This window comes from Microcebus murinus, chromosome 15 (genome assembly GCF_040939455.1).
Source record: "Microcebus murinus isolate Inina chromosome 15, M.murinus_Inina_mat1.0, whole genome shotgun sequence".
In the NCBI taxonomy this organism is placed as follows: Eukaryota; Metazoa; Chordata; class Mammalia; order Primates; family Cheirogaleidae; genus Microcebus; species Microcebus murinus.
Window position 1 is genome coordinate 40,693,088 of NC_134118.1, and position 18,035 is coordinate 40,711,122.

General features: G+C 37.1%; 1 protein-coding gene across 2 annotated transcripts in view; it reads right to left on the reverse strand.

Annotated features, from left to right (window-relative positions):
- The window catches only part of ARHGAP10 (Rho GTPase activating protein 10), a 292,374-nt gene that overhangs the window by 163,369 nt on the left and 110,970 nt on the right, over nt 1–18,035 (reverse strand). For both annotated transcript variants that reach the window (XM_012783754.2, XM_012783755.2), the window contains 4 exons: nt 16,675–16,776; nt 10,953–11,063; nt 9,004–9,108; nt 2,794–2,923 (listed from right to left, as the gene is read on the reverse strand). In XM_012783754.2, coding sequence (XP_012639208.1) covers nt 2,794–2,923; nt 9,004–9,108; nt 10,953–11,063; nt 16,675–16,776 — 448 coding nt within the window. The remainder of the gene's footprint in view (nt 1–2,793; nt 2,924–9,003; nt 9,109–10,952; nt 11,064–16,674; nt 16,777–18,035) is intronic.

Genomic DNA, 18,035 nt, shown 5'->3' on the forward strand with positions numbered 1-18,035 from the left:
CCAATATATGTGATGTTTTTGGATTCAATTCCATCCTCTCAAAATGATAGAATTACAGAATCACAGTGCTGAGAAACAGCATCTAGTCTAAAAATCCACCTAGTGCGTTAAGCCCATTAATAGTAAGTACCCTGGTAAGCAGCTGCTCTTCCTGACTATGGTAAAGTTAAGCTTTAGAAATGAAGTAGGAAGAATAAGAAACATAAGACTCAACGGGGGTAAATTGTCTCTATACGCACTAGAACATTCTCAGAACCCCTTTTCAATTCTTCCCAAGTCAGTAGTACCACCAGTGGTCTGTGTCAGGGGTACCCTAGCATCTGCAATTTGACATGCCAGTAAAAGTCCAATCATAACAAATCAAAGTTTAGGCCTAGCAGAAGCTGACAATTTTTTTCCTTTTACCAAGTAAAGACATTAAAAAAAAAAAAAAAAGCAATTAGCATCTATTATCACCGTAATTTTTTTTTGGAGACTCTCACTCTGTCATCCTGGATAGAGTGCAGTGGCATCATCTGTCATCATAGCTCACAGCAACCTTAAACTCCTAGGCTCAAGCAATCCTCCTGCCTCAGCCTCCAGAGTAGCTGAGACTACAGGCACATGCTATGACGCCCAGATAATTTTTTTTCTGTATTATGTACAGACGGATCTCACTCTTGCTCAGGCTGGTCTGGAACTCCTAACCTCAAGCAATCCTCTTGCCTCAGCCAGCCAGAGTGCTAGAATTACAGGCATGAGCTACCATGCCTGGCCTACTATCACTATAATTTTGTATACAAATAAACCTTCTATACCTAAAAAAATCAACAAAGGACAAACTCAGGAGAGAAAAAGGAGGAGAACTCATTTAAAAGGAATGCATTTGGCTTTAAGAAAAGCCAACCACATTACTTGGGAGGGGGCAAAGAGATGAAAGGGGTTACTAGACCACAGTAAATTTTATCTCAGATCATGGTTAGTCCAAAAACTTGAATTTGGGAACCACTGGTGTGTGTGTTACAAATAACTAGCATTTGTCCTGTGTTCTAGGGTTCACAAAAATATTGCAAAGATGTTTCATTTAACACTGAGAAAAAAATGTCAAGGAAGGGATGGTATATTATCCTTTTAACCTAAGGAAACTTAAGCTTAGACCAAATCCCTGAGAAATGACAAAGCCAAACCTCAGAGTATGGCCCCAAATATTAAGGTCTTTCCACTAATTAAGCCGCCATCACCTCCTTACACCCACCAGATCCTACTCAACCAGCTCTGAGCACAGAGGCTAACTATGCTTTTGCACACCTGCCCAGTTCCGCCACTGGGGGGGGGGGGGAGGCGGCACCAACACAGACTCCATTCACAAGCTGACAATTCAAGCATTTAGTGAGTGTATGATCTAGGGAACATTGTTGACCTCTCAGAGCCTCCTATGCACTGACAAATGTGGTGATAACAGCACCATATACTTCACACAGTTGTTTCATGGATAAATGAGATAAGTTGTATGAAGAATTTAGCATAGTACCAGGCATACAGTAAATGAGAAAAGAATTTCGCCACTACTGTTTATATTGCTTTTTCCCAGTCTAGTTTCAGCCCCATTTCTCTAAAAGCCAATAGTTAAACAAGAGTTATGAACCTAAAAATTAAATTTTCCTGTGATTTTCACTTGGACATATAATACGAAGAGTTCTAACATTCTTATGACTCCATCCAAGATTTTAATTTAGTTCTTTCAAATTCAATTTAAAAAAACTGAGACTACGAAGATAAAGTATGAGAAAAATTCAGAGCTCTGCCATGTCATATAAATGTTCATGAAAAGTTAAGACTATGAGATTCCAGATTAAATAATGGCAAATGAAAAAAGTACAACCATCCTGCTGACTGCATATAACATTCAATTCAAAGCACGGATACCACGTAACTGTTCCCTGAGTACTCTCTATTACTAAATCGATCAGTTTGAAAAACCTGTAAATCAGCCATGATTACCAAATAAAATGAAAATTGAAAAGCACCCTAATTATAGTTGAGGTGGGAAGGGAGGAAAATAGTAAACACAGACAACATTTCACATCCTCATCCTTTCTACTAACTAGCAACTGGGCTCTACAGTTGAAGGAGTAAACTTTAAGAGCTTAGCTGTTAAAATAACACCAAATTATTCAAAGCCTGAAAGAGATATGGGTCCTTAAATTTTCAAAGTAGGGACACCCAATGCGCCAGATAATTGCTAAGACAGCCACAATACTAAAACACCCATGAAGTAAGTTAGAGTATCATGTAGGAGTATTTTTTATGGCCATCTGTAATTTTCTTGATAATTTTAACAAGAACCAAATATCCCAGATTGTTGTGGACAGAAATGGTATAAAGGAAGAAGAGAGATCATCTCTCTTGATCTTAAAAAGAAGGAGAGGGTGTCTGTGTGTGTTGGTGAGAAGGACAGGGGTGGGAGAAAGGAGGAAAAAGTTAATACCCTCGTAGCTCTGACTCAGTTTTAATTTAGCCTTACACAGGATTCTGGCTCCCTTACGAGCAAGTTCCTGGGGGCACAGTGTGGAGCAGAATCGAGGTGTGTCTGGAGAACAGGGTGCTCACAGCCTGTCCTAACCTCACTGGACCCTCTCCAGAGCACAAATGCGTTTTCTCCAAACACGCAAAATATGCCTTCTAGGACAGGCGAGGGCAAAGAAAATAGAAATAATTTCCCAAAATGTCACAGCAATAATAAGAAGAATAGCCGAGTTTTCAATAGTTTGGATTTTTAACCAGCCATTCAGCCACTGCTTGAGGGCCTCTTACTTTTTTCCTGCACGTACAGGTAGCCTTCTGCCGTAAACTGACTTGCTCGTTTGTGGTCCTTGGGATGCTGCCTGATTTTGTTCATAAGCTCTTCCACTTCTGACCTTGTTCCTTCAAATCGATTCCGTGTCTAAAATGGATTAAAAAAACACACATAAATTTTAAGTCCTCATATGAGTTCTCTCATGTACATTTTACAGTTTCTGGGTAACTGTAATTAAATGTTAACTATAAATTATTTTGTAAATTTCTCAAAAATATCCCAATTCTTTCCAATGTGTCTAGTTATGAAGATTCATGTTCAAAGGAGAAAAAAGGTAGCAGTAAAACAGCTAATAGAGGAGTAAAGGCCAAAGAAACTAGAGGTCATCTACTTTTGAAGTTTTCTAACACCATGAATAATTCTATTATTTACCATAAAAATTCCTGCCTTCGGGTCTCACATTATTACATCTTAGGTTAAAAAAAAAAATAGATCATAAAATATGTACCTGGGAAGTATCTCCTTTGCAACAACCAATCTGACTCAAGTTGTTACTATTACACTAGCAATCTGTAAGTACTCAAAATCTCAAAACACTTAATTCTTCTTTGCAAGCTATTAATAATAAATATGAGCGTCAGTGTTTACATGCCATGGTAATTGTGCTTGAAAATGACACGTCCTCCCTGAAGGAGAAGGAGAAAATTCAGCTACAAATAATGTCTTTGATATCTGCAAGAGACAAATCACATTTCCAAAACCCAGAGGACTTGGTTTGCCAATATCTGTCAAACGGCCACACCACAAACCCGAGTGCAAGGTGAAGTGACAAAATTACCAAGGTGACTGTGATGAGTCAGCACCACCGAGTTCCTGGACATTTCTTTCATCCACACTGAAAAATAATTGTGTTAATACCAAGAAACTGCTGATGTGAAACTATAGAGGAACTGAGACAGAAAATTATCACTGAAATTTCTCCTCCCCTCCTCCCTACAATAAAAGGAGTTGTCAAGGGTCCTGAGAGCAGAAAAATGACAGAATGGTACATTTTTTTTCCTCATGGGATGGAGAGTCTGATAAATGTACATTGTAAAAGGGAAAATCTATCTGCAGAGGTTTATTTTAAACACAAACTAAGCGCTAAAAAAAAAAAAAATCTGTTTATGTACTTTAAGCAAAGATAAATCAGTTGATAGCTAGTTCCCTCTCTTCTTCCCCTCTCTCTCATGTCTCCAGGGTTTCGTGTCCATCTTTACACTGATTTCACCCTGGCTTTATTCCCCTCCTTAGTTGTTTTGCTAAGGTTCCTTCCAACCCTCACTTCTTATGTGTGCATTATACATACACACACATATACATATGTGTATGACATGCACATACTTCTATTTAAACCAATGAGTTGTCTCCAATAATCCCATTATTTATGTTAATGCTCAAATTGTCCTAGATTTGAGCAGCAAGAGCCCTCTTAGGCTGGTTTCTATGTCTTTTGACCTGTTGCCTTAATTCTTTGAGCAACTCCTTTCTTTCTAGTCCAATAAGGTTACTCCAGGTTCTTCTTATACTTCCCCTGTTCCTTTTAAGTGGATGGCAGCATTTATTACAGAAACCAAAATCTGGGCACAGTGTCTTCATAGATAAAGAGCTGCCATTGCTTCTCAGGCTTCTCAGCAGACAGACTTAGAAAATGTATGTACATATCATACATACACATACACTTACACACAAAAACACATATTACTACTTATATATCTATTTATGTATTTAAAAACCCATGACTTCCTACTGATAAATCTACTCCCACTCCAATACTTCAGGTTCCCTTCTAGCCTATCCCTTTCCAAATATGTGAATTTCCTCCCAGATAGGGAGAAACCTGGCTCCCATTATCTTCAATGTATTTGCTATTTGTTCAATTAACACATCTGCTCAACATAACCAATCTCTCAGACGCTCCAGAAGCCTCTTTCCCCATGCCACCTCTGTGCTCCCCAATACCCCATTGTCCCTGCTACAGACACCTCCATGAAGTACTTCTCCCTCACTGTTCTACTTACCCAGAGGTTTGTATCTCTGCACTGGGAAGGGAAAGGCTTGCCTATTATTTTTTTTAATAAATGCATCATTTTTAGGTAAATTATGAATTGAAGTAAAAATCACAATTTTTAAATTTGAACACTAATCAAAATGGCTAGAACCTGGCAATTTCCAAATCTAAATTCCAGGCACATTTGAAGATATCCTCTAATTATAATAATGTTAGACTGTAAATGTTACCACAGGTAACATCTGAGCACTTATGCTGTCACTGGCAGTACTGAAAACACCTGTAGTTCTTTCATTCTCACGATAACCCACAGGGCAGGTCATTGTCTGACACTACCCAATGCCAAAAAAAGACCACTGCTATCTTATTTTCCTTCCTTTTCTTCTGTTTCAGTAAATGAACATTTCCAAACAAACCAGCCTTAAATTAAGTCTTATAATCTTATTATTTTCAATCTGATTGGAAGAGAAAGTATCTTTTTAAATTTCTTTTTCCAGATTATAAAACTAATTCACATCATTATAAAACAGAGAGAGAAACAGGAAGACACAAACAGCCCTACTGGGGATTCAAAAAGAAAAAGTATAAGCAAAATAAAAAGTAACCATAAACCCACCCCTCGGGAAAAAAAAAGTCATATTTTGATATAATCACTTCTAATCTCTTTTATTAAAAAAAAAAAAAAAGCAAGCTTATTGTTTTGGTATTCTACTTTCCTCATAACACTGGAACAAAAATATTTTGTCCATATTCTTAAATGCCTCCTCGACATTCATCATCATTTCTGGGATGAATTCTAAAATTTCTCATGTTATATTTCCTTCTAGGAAGAATTCTATTCTAGTCTCCTCTTCCCCACATTCTTCTGAGGATACAGATCACAAAAGCTCAAAATTAGTTTCTTAAAATATTCTTTAATTTTGACGCAATTTCCATTCTTCTGGAAAATCTATTTTCTAAAACCCATCTTGCTACTTTCTTGCTTTCCACTTATTACTCTGGATTACAGAAAATGGATGAAGAGTGAATCTTTCAGAAAAAAAGTCTAGCCGTTTTTTACAATAGAATAGGTGTAATCAGATGGGAGGAAAAGGTTGTTTTCACTTTTAAATAACTTTTACCTTTATTCTGATTATTAAGTATTTTTGCTACTTAATTTTTTTACTATTATAAAGTCCTAAAAAGTTGATCAAAATTATCTATAATGTTATATAACACAGAGACAGTTAACTCCAAGATTTGGTTTTAACATTTCAGTCTATTTCCTTAAACACATAAATACCTGTAGTACAAAAAATAGCATGTAACTGGGATTTTTTTCAACAATATGAAAAACATTTCAGCTAACATTTTCCCCTTATTATGATAAAAACTGACATCATCAGGGAATCAGATGAATGGCTGAGAAATGAGTACATTATAGCATCAATGAGACATAGCAGATGATATAGAATGAGTGACACATTCAAAGATGCCAGTATTTCAGAAGAGAAAATAATTAGATAAAAGCAAAAATGAAAACCAAAGATGACACCTAGATCAAGTGTTTTCAGTATCGAAGGTGAGGCAGAGAGAAAGAACAGACTCTACTACTGAGAGCTGCAGAAGTGACCTCAGAAACAGCCAGACTAAAAACGAGAAATGAATATTTAGAGAATAGGTACAGGATTTAGGGCAATTTAACTGATGACCATCCTTAAGTTCTAGAGGATACAGAAAAAGGGTTGGTTTTTCGGGGTTTTGGAATTTTTTTTTATAAACTGTGATTTGCCTATTTCTTGACAGAAAATGAATGTTACTGTCAATAGTGCAAGTTCTTAATGTGTTAAGGATTATTAACCAGGCCATTCTGTGAACCATTTCAAATGATAGCCTATATCTTTAAGTTTTGCTTGTAAGATTTCATGACTGAGTACTGCTCATTCCTATCTAAATATTTAGGCTCTTTGAAATTATTTTGATTTATGTAAGGTAACTAGATTCCCTCTTCCCCTCAGGTGTGTTATAAATGTATTTCACACCATAAGCAAGCTGTGCAGAGACAGTTTTGATGAAGGCCCCAAAGACTTTTATGTATCCCCATACCTGGCCCCAGAGCTCCAGGTAAGGCTGGCTTCTTCAGCGACATGTAAGCCCGCAAGGTCACACAGGGCCCTGTGCTCAGAAGTCTCCTGCTTCAGTTAATGCTCTACTGTCTATCTCTTAATTAATTTTTAATAAGGGGCCCTACTTTTTCATTTTACATTGGTCCCACAAATTACATATATAGTCCTGCCTGAAGGTTCTCATCCAGGCATGCCCTACCCTTGACAGGCAAGGTCTGGAGAGAAAAAGTGCAATTCCACAAGTTCTACAGCCAGTTAGTGGAGGGAGGAAAAAAAAAAAAAAAAATCAGGATTATAATGTAATCTTCTAAGCTATCTAATATTCTTTTTACAAAACTATGTTCTGCTGCCTGCAAAAGTATTCTGAAAAATCACATCATTAGACTAAATTTCTACTACCTACAGGGTAGTAGAACTTCTCCTAAAACTAAAATCCTCCTAAAACTCTTTATCCAACACCTGATAGAAAGTGTACATTTTCCAAAGGGAAATAATGAAGACTAATGGCAACTATGAACAGCACTGCATTAGTGAATATGCATAAAATGTAGGGAAGAAATTCCAATTTTGAGGTGACAGGAATTAGTCTACACAAGTACATTTTAAATTTTTTAATTTTGTTACATTATAGTCATATATTTTATAATTCTCTTCACTGATCTTGGGGCCACAGCAACAGGTAAAGAAAAAATCTACTCAAGGATTCTATTATCAGTAGCCCAGCTGAATGTCTAATCTACTAATAGAATTTGACACATAAATTATTTAAACAAGAGATTTTTATCCCAATAGGGATATACATGCTCTGTATAGGAAACTAAAAGAAAAAATCTTGGAAATAAAATCTACACAAAAGGCATTCCTCCTCAACTAATTTTGCATAAAATTAAGGACAGGCAGCAAACACCACAGAGATTCCCATCCATCCACCCGTGTAAGCCGAGTTTGTCACAAAGCTATCACACTGGATTTCTAACAAGGCCTCAAATTATACTAAACATTACCTGACTAGCTCCTCAAGGAGGACGCTTGTGAGATCACCTAATGTATTGGGAAGAAAAACATCTGCCACCTGAATAAAATCACATATAGTATACTGCTTAATAGATAAAATCTTCCTAAAACTCTTTATCCAACACCTGATAGAAAGTATACATTCTCCAAAGGGAAACAATGAAGACTAATGGCAACTATGAACAGCACTGCATTAGTGAATATGCATAAAATGTGGGGAAGAAATTCCACAATAAGCCTACCTGGGAATAAAAATAGAGATGCACAGTTAATGAGGAAGAAGTTTAGTTCATTATAATTTAAATACCTTAAATCTAAAATGGCAGCTCTTTTTTCTGTTTGATACATACCGTGTTTCCCCAAAAATAAGACCTACCCATAAAATAAGCCCTAGCAGGATTTCTAAGCATTTGCGCAATATAAGCCCTACCCCCAAAATAAGACCTAGTGATGGGCGTGGCTACGCAGTGTATCTGCACAACCCGAGCATTTGGTCACGTAGCAGTCAAGATGATAAGCAGCCCTTCTCATCTGCCCCATGAGAGCTCTATTGCTCAACATGAGAGACTGGGGCCAATGGTTCTAAAGGAAATAGAGTCGCAAGAAATTCAGGATAGAATTTGGGGTTTGGAGAGTTATGATGATGTTCCAAAAGACGACAACTTAACTATATTTGAATAAATCTAGATTGTTGTACTGTACTTAAAAAAAATAACACATCCCCTGAAAATAAGCCCTAGGGTGTCTTCTTGAGGAAAAATAAATATAAGACCCTGTCTTATTTTCAAGGAAACACGGTAGCTAATTTAGAGTTAACAAAACCGATCCTTAGAACAATCCGAGAAAGTGCAGGAAAAGCCGCCAGGTGGCAGAATTTCCTGAGCAGTGGAAATGCAGTTTGTTACACCAAGAACTGACCATAAGGTGGCAACATATCCTCAGCTTCTCAGTCCCAACAGCTCAGGTTGGTCTTAGTTTGAGGCTTTTCACACACCGAATAAATGAAAAATACACATTTCAAACATCTGCTTTATACCAGATAGCTTTCATTTCCTTACATTCTGAATATTGATCTGTAGTTCCATTTTGTAGTGATTGAAGTCTTTGGCAAGTTCATGGCCCTGATGATAGAAAGTAAACATCCCCTGGAAAAATGACAGCATCTAAGACAAAGGACAAAAAGAGACGTCAGCGCACACACACAAAAAAAAACACCTCAGGGAAAAAAAGAATCATGTAAACAGCCTAGTGATTCCCCCTTCATCTCACTGTTATCCCCCTGAAATAAAGTAATTAAAAGGAAGTCACTAGTATTCAAGTAAATCCATAGTATTTATTAATTGGTCTTTTTGGCAAACAATGCTTTTTTCTTAAATATCAGAGTAATTAGTCAATTTTCTTAGCATGCTCTATAGGAAAAAAATGGAATTCTAAGTCATCCATTTGTCCTCTTTAGTCAAGAGAATCCCAAATATTCATTCGTCACTAAAACCTTACCACTATAGGCTGATACAATCTGTAAGAAAGTAAAATCACAGAATTACAGAGCTCAAGACATCCTGTGAGGTGCAACCTCAGTCTGGTGGACGAGGATGTTCAGTGACTTGCCCAGGGCAGCAGACACAGGCCCATAATTAAACCCTTCCTTTTCTCCCAACTCCCAATCTGCTCCTCTTAATTAGAGGGCATCTCCTTCCGCCCCACATGTAAGTAAATCTAAAGTGAGCAGAAGTGATTTGGGGGGGAACTTAAGGAAATCCTGAAGTTCATTTTCTTCAGGATGTCACAAAGAATAATGGTTAGGAATTTGGGGCTCTGATATCAAATGCCCAGCAGGGTCAGTTTCCAGCTTTAAGCAATGGCTTATTGGAGACTCTGGGCAAATTACTGGATTTTTCTCTACTTTGTTTCCTTATTTGCTAAGTGGGACAATAAAAATACCTCCTCATTGAGTTAGCGTGTGGAATGAATGAGTACAGTATGATAGTTAGAATAATGATTTGAACAATGAGAACTGTAAATGCCCAATAAATGCAGGCCATTTCACATAAAAAGAAAGCTTTAAGGAGGTTTAATTTTTCTCTAATTGTTTAATTTAGATTAATTCTATTACCCCAACTAGACCATAGCTTCATTAACGCTAATTTTTAATTAATCATTACTTGGTTATTCCTTTGTTTCTAAAAATCATACACCCAATTGGTAGTGTATAAGATGTGAATTACATCTCAATAAAGCTTTTTAAGAAAATAGCACACAACAAAAGTCTAGATTGAAATTAAAATAAATCTTGAGACCATGAAATCCAGTGTTTGTCAATTTTTTTTGCTAAAACCCACGTTATGAAATATCCTTTATATTGTGATAAGATATATAGTTATAAATATGCCCATATATAAATATATATTTAAACATCTATTTAAACATTTAAACATCTAATGTAATTAAAAACATCTATTTAATTACAAACAAAAAATCATGTGCTTTTCATATAAGTATAAAGAAATGCTAAAGTAACTCACAAAACTGTTTCAAATGTTCCACATACTGGTTCACAGATTGCCATAAGCATTGTAAATGGTGTTAGAAACCATATTACAAATAATTGTTTAAAGTACCAAACTTTAAGTTGGTATACTTGCTTCAGAAAAAACCTTGAGTAAAGACTATCCCATAAACAATCCCCTTTTACTTATAGTCTAACATAAATTTTTTAAAGGGTGGAGTTACAACCATGAGGATAGAAATTGCACCTGGTTGCAGTCCTTGAGCTCATGTAGCAACAGGAATAATACTCATTACATGTTGCTGTGCAAATATGGTTGAGAACCACTGACTTAGAGGCAATGCCTTGATTTCATGGCTGTGTCTGCCCTTTTCCATTTATGTCTTGCTTCAATGTTTGTGCACTACAGCCTCTAAGAACCATACATTAGATCTAGAGAGAAAAAATATTTCTATTATATCACAAAAGTCTGCTAAGCAAACAACTTGATAGAATACTCACAGGTTCCACAAACTCAAACTTCTTTCTCTCTTGGATTTCCTGAAGCTTACATACATATTCAAGAGACAGTTCATAAAAGTGCTGCCGGTTTTGTTCCACTTGGATATCTGCCTATGTTAAAATAATTGAGGTTAGTCAAACTGGAGGTAGGGAGAAGTGAAACTCATTATCAGAGGTCTGCAAAATACTGTCCTCAGGCCAAATATGTCATGTGGCCTGTTTCTGGTAAATAAAGTTGCACTGGAACATAGTCATGCATATTCGTTTATTTATTGTCTGTGGCTACTTTCCTGTTACGACAGCAGAATTCAACAGTTGCAACAGGGACCTTACGGTCCACAAAAGCCTAGAATGTTTACTATCAGATTCTTTGCAGAAAAAGTTTGCTGACCCATAAAGATTGAAGATCAAGCAGGCTCTCCCCACAACCATGACTGACACCCCACATGGATGAATCACATACATAGAATCACAATCACACAAACATCATTTCCATGAACAAATCCTCTAAGAATAAAGTCTGCCTGCAAGAGAGGGCTGGAGCAATGCCAGTCACTGGAGACTTAGGGAGTGATGGCAGCAGGTGGGGAGGCAGCCACCATGGCAGCATCTCAAGAACCTGGCTCTCAAAGGCGGGCCAGGACTGGCCGCCCATCTGCGGGTAGTCACAGCCCTCACAATGTCTGATACCCTGGGAGTGAAGGGGCACCAGCTGGCCAGGAGATTAATCCAAAAAGAGGCTCTAGCTTAGCTTGCTTGCCTAACTAGCAAGGAACTAGGGGAAGAGCACAACTCCACAGAGGAACAGTGGAGAAAGAATTCTCACCCTAGAAACTATTCTTACAAGGCATCCTGCAAGTATTTTTCCTAACTTAGCTAATTTTACTCTTAAAGGTATGTATCTACGCATTTCTCCAGAGAGGATATACAAACGGCCAATAAGTACATGAAAAGATGCTCAAGGTTGCTAATCATTAGGGAAATGCAAATCAAACTCACAATGAGATACAGCTTCATATCCATTAGGGTGGCTCCTATCCAAAAGAGGAGGAGGAGGAAGGAGAAGAAAATAAGAGGTATAACTGAGGATATGAAGAAATTGGAGGCTGGGCACGGTAGCTCACACCTGTAATCCTAGCACTCTGGGAGGCTGAGGCAGGCGGATTGCTCGAGGTCAGGAGTTCGAAACCAGCCTGAGAGCAAGAACAAGACCTCGTCTCTACTATAAATAGAAAGAAATTAATTGGCCAACTAACATATATAGAAAAAATTAGCCGGGCATGGTGGCGCATGCTTGTAGTCCCAGCTACTCGGGAGGCTGAGGCAGGAGGATTGCTTGAGCCCAGGAGTTTGAGGTTGCTGCGAGCTAGGCTGACACCACGGCACTCACGCTAGCCTGGGCAACAAAGCAAGACTGTCTCAAAAAAAAAAAAAAAAAAAAAAAAAGAAGAAAAGAAATTGGAACCCTTGTACACTACTGGTGGGAATGTAAAATGGTGCAGAAACTGAAAAACAGAATGAAGTTTCCTCAAAACATTAAAAATACAATTACCATATGATCCAGCAATTCAACTACTGGATATATAGCCAATGAATTGAAAGCAGGAACTCAAACAGATATTTGTGTACCCATTATGAACAATATCCAGAAGGTAAAAGCAATCCAAGCATCCATCAACAGATGAATGAATAAATATCAAATGCTGTATTTGCCGGGGCGGAGTGCCTCACGCCTGTGATCCTAGTTAGCACTCTGGGAGGCCAAGGCGGGATGATTGCTTGAGCTCAGGAGTTTGAGACCAGCCTGAGCAAGAGTAAGACCCCATCTCTATTAAAAATAGGAAAAAAATTAGCCGGGTGTGGTGGTGCGCACCTGTATTCCCAGCTACTCGGGAGGCTGAGGCAGGAGGATCTCTTGATCCCAGGAGTTGGAGGTTGCTGTGAGCTAGGCTGATGCCACGGCACTCTAGCCCAGGCAACAGAACAACACCCTCTCAAAAAATAATAAAAATAATGTGGTATACACACACAATGCAATATTATTCATCCTTAAAAAAAAAAAAAGGAAATTTTGACATGAGCTACAACATGGATGAACTTTGAGGACATTATGTTAAGTGAAATAAGTTAAACACAAAAAGACCAATACTGTATGATTCCACTTATCTGAGACACCTATAATAGTCAAATTAACAGAGATAGAAGTAGAATGGTGATTAGCAGAAGCTGGAACAAAAGGAAAATGGGAAGTTATCATTTAACAGGTACAGAGTTTCATTTTGGGAAGATGAAAAGTTCTGGAAATGGATGGTGGTGATGGTTGCACAACAATGTGAATGTACTCAATGCTGCTGAACTGTACACTCTAAAATGGTTGAAATCATAAATGATGTTATGCATATTTTACATCAAAAATGTGTTAAATTTGGGGGGGAAATGTATTTAATTTTTACATGTAATATAAATGTTTAGTATCGAGTGCTTTAAGTGAAATAATATTTAAATAAGAGTAGTACTAAGCTAAAATGAGAATTTCTACCTAACACTCCTCAAAATTATGATATTTTTGTGCCTCCAATAACCAGAGTTTGATAGTTCAGCCTCCAGCAGTTAACTGGCACAACTCCCAGCAAAAACATTATAATTTCACTGAGTATTTAATAAAATGAAGACATGAGCAGGGTGTTTTCTTCATGTCATTACTAGGAAAGGCTCTTCAAGAAAATTACACCAGATCTATCGAGCTGGTTTTGTCTTTTAGTGGAGTCTCTTTTCCAGTTCTTCTTGTGACTGCAGTGGCCCTCGGGTTGCAGGTCAGCCTCTATCACCAAACCCTTGATGTTCTGAGAATCCAGAACTGCTGAGCCATGTGCTTCATGAGAAAAATCACTGGAATCCCTGGGATCCTCAACAGCCCTTACTTACAATGCCAGGGACATCCACAGCATGCCTAGAGGCACAACATGATTTCCTTCAGCCTGACCAAGTCCAAAAGGCAATCACTAACCTTCTGCCCACACCCAGCAAAAGTCATTAGTTTTTAAAAGTTTCAATTTGATGGATCCTCTAATTTCTGGCCATTCTTGCTATAAATGTGTATAAGAGAGTAGGATCAGTCTGATGAAAAGTTATTCAAAGAATCTATTTCTGTAGTCATGCTCATATTATCACTTGGCTACACAGGAAGGAAAAATCAACAGGAATGGAATTTTCTCAAATATCCAATACTTGTGATAGTACAAATGTTAAGTAGAATGTAGGGATGTAGATAAAAGTGGAAGCTACTATGCCCTATAGACATAGAGCTGCAACAGCAGGTCCTGACGGACCAACAAAGCCAGAATGGTGTATGCTACAATGTCTCCTCTTATTTTCAACTGAACCAAGAGGAGAGAATGAATTATACAAGTTTCTATGTCTTTTTTCAGTACTATTCTTAGCAACCTTTATTAATCTCTTGAGCACTTAATTCACTGAAGATTAGCAATACATTAGCCACTACCAAAGTAATAAATATCCAAATCTAACTTTTTCCCCCTTAAAAACAATTCCCCCTTTTAAAGCCTTCACTCTTACAGGAGGCTGTTTCAAGTGGGAATTTGTATGTTTGCAAAGAGCAAACAGAGCAAGACAGGAAAATATATGTAATTTAAATAAAACTGAAATTATTTGATCTTTCCAAATTTCTGATCTGGAGTTTAATTATCTTTGGGATTGATGAAATTGCTGAAGCCCTAGCTCACTGTGCAAGCATCTTCACACTTGAGCACTTAATTCACTGAAGATTAGCAATACATTAGCCACTACCAAAGTAATAAATATCCAAATCTAACTTTTTCCCCCTTAAAAACAATTCCCCCTTTTAAAGCCTTCACTCTTACAGAAGGAGGCTGTTTCAAGTGGGAATTGTTAGACAAATATATATTATTGTTAGGCAAATATATATTAAGTACCTATTCCCTGACAGGTACTGTTCTAGGCATTGGGGATAGAGCACTGAATAAAATGATATTGTTGCCTTTAAGGAGCTTAAATTCTAATGGAAGAAGCTATATAACAAATATGTAGTATGTCAAATGCTTATAAGAAATATGAAAAAAATTAAGCAGAGTGAAGGGGATATTCTAAATAAGATGGCCAGGGAAAGCTTTGACCTCCGAGAAGAGAGTATTTGGAAGAATACCTGAAGGCATAAGGCCTGTGGGATCTGGGTTAAGAACATACTAGGCAGAAGGAAGAACACACACAAAGGCCCTTAGCACGGAGTATGTTGGCCCCAAGTGGGGTGAGTTACATAGCAACTTGTGGGTCCCGGGGCCTCGTGAGGTAGCCATCAGGAGGGCATGGAGAAGAGGAGGTCATGAGAAGTAGCACATTCTGACCATTTTTTGGAGCTAAAGAAAACCTATGCTAATGGACCAGATGACTCCAAAGATTTTGTGCAAGCAATGCTTAAAATGAGATACCTAATTAGAGAGTGAAGCTGAGATGGAAATTTACTTGGGGAATTGGAAATTCTCTTTAGGATACCTGAAAATAGAGACAAAAGAGAGCAGCGGTAGGAAACTGCTTGCATGAAGAGTGGGACCTATAAAAGCAACAGCTGTCATTTCAAAATTGACAGAGGGTGGGAGATGAGGGGATGATGTAATAATTGCATGGTATTCTACATAACATGGAACAAGGAGAAAATGGAGCCCTACCTACAGTATTGTAGTGAGGATTAAGTGGCATAAAAGCTCCATTCTCTTTTATGAGCTGTCAAGTGCCATCCAAATGTCAGTCAAAGGAATTAGGGAGACAAAAAAATGTCACATGCAAATAATGCTAAACCAACGCCCCACACACACACACACGTGCACACACACACACCTTTGCAACTAAATATCTGACTTTATAAAATAACCCAAGTTTATACTACAGTCAATGCTGTTCATGTCTTTTTGATGAGACTTCAATAAATGTGTATCATAGTAGTACATTATGCCCAGATTCCTTATGTGTTTAAAAACAAATAAATTGGTTGGGAGGATCACACTTTTGTGGACTGAGACAAGATCCTAACAACTGCAGACAGCATTATTTTTAATAAAAGTATATGCTCCAAAGTGTCAACAATTCAGTTTCTATTCAAGCATGTAAGGAAAACAAATGGCAGCAGATTTAGTGAGAAATACAGAAAATGAAAGATAAGATATAAATTCCTATCTCCTTACAAAAATGTCCCTCCAAAATAAATGAGTCTATTAACACAAGTAAAACAGATGCTCTCTTTCCAATGAAGCTGAACCTCGGGGGTCCTCAGCGTTAAATAAGATTAATGTTGCCTTCACATAAAAGCAAAATGGTATATGAGCTTATTAAAATCAATTCATTTCCTCAAGAACTCTTGAAAGCCAATTAATGGATCTATTCCCACAAATTAATATATCTGCTCTTTACTAATGCTAGTTAAAATTATTGTTCCTGTGAAAAAATATTCAGAACCAAAAATTTTACTTCAGTAAATCCATACTGAATTCCATATTCAATCACTTCAAGACGTATTCATTATTTTGTGTCTCGTTTCACAAGAACTTTTTTTCTTGATTTATGACAGTAACTGTTCATTTTTTTTCTATCTCTATATAATGCCAGATGAAAAGTTTTCGAAAGTAAAGCACATTTTTAAAAAAGACATGTATTACTTATTAAATTCTGGAAACAAAAATAAAAAGAATACCTCTTGTAAATGTGAGTCTTTCTTTTTCGCTGATAAATTCAAATGTTTATCAATTATACTATAATTCTTTTCTGTCTCTTTGTCAAACTTCTTTTTTTCTTCCTACAAAAAAAAAACCAAACACAGACAACTATGATTAAACAGAAAAAAATGCATGTACATAGTCAATACACTTGGAAGCTCAAAATATGAAAAATATCTGAAAATAAAATACCACTGAATGTGATGAAGCTATCTAAAAAACATATCTATACCCAGCCTACTACTTATTAATCATCAAGATAGCATTAGAACTGAAGAAACACTTTTCTTTTTTTCTTTAATGGACTTTTTCCCAAGCCTATGTTATTTTTCAACTCTTCATACTTATCAGTGTTAAGAATTAGTGCTATGGGCCGGGCGCGGTGGCTCACGCCTGTAATCCTAGCACTCTGGGAGGCCGAGGCGGGCGGATTGCTCAAGGTCAGGAGTTCAAAACCAGCCTGAGCAAGACCTCGTCTCTACCATAAAAATAGAAAGAAATTAATTGGCCAACTAATATATATAATATAAAAATCAGCCGGGCATGGTGGCTCATGCCTGTAGTCCCAGCTACTCGGGAGGCTGAGGCAGGAGGATTGCTTGAGCCCAGGAGTTTGAGGTTGCTGTGAGCTAGGCTGACGCCACGGCACTCACTCTAGCCTGGGCAAGAAAGCGAGACTCTGTCTCAAAAAAAAAAAAAAAAAAAGAATTAGTGCTATGTCACTCATCCCTCACAAAAAGAAAAGAAAAAAAACATGAAAAGAATATAAAGCTTAAAAAAGCAAACTTGCTCCAGATTTTGGCATAGAAATGGAATTCATTTAAAATGTATTAAGTTTTTTCTAGATAAAAAAATTCATAATACATATTTACTGTTAGAAAAAATATCTTGGGAAAGATATTTTTCCCTAATGGTCCACCATGAATATGGACTTAGTATCCTTTGTCCAAAATGCTTGCAACCAGAAGTGGTCAAGGTTTCCAATTTATTTTAAATATCTGCATATACATAATGAGATGTCTTGGGGATGGGACCCAAGTCTGAACATGAAATTCTTTTATGTTTCATATACACCTTATACACATAACCTGAAAGTAATTTTAAATATTTTAATAATTTTATACATGAAACAAAGCTTATGTGCTTTGTGCACTGAACCATCAAGAAAGCAAGGGGTCATGTGTGGAATTTTCCACTTGCAGTATCATGTCAGAGATCAAAGTTTCAGAGTATTGTGGATTTCAGGTTTTCAGATTAGGGATGCTCAACTTGTATAACAATAAGATCCTCTGACCAGAAATGTCATGTACTTTCCCAAAACTTACCAGTGATATCTTCC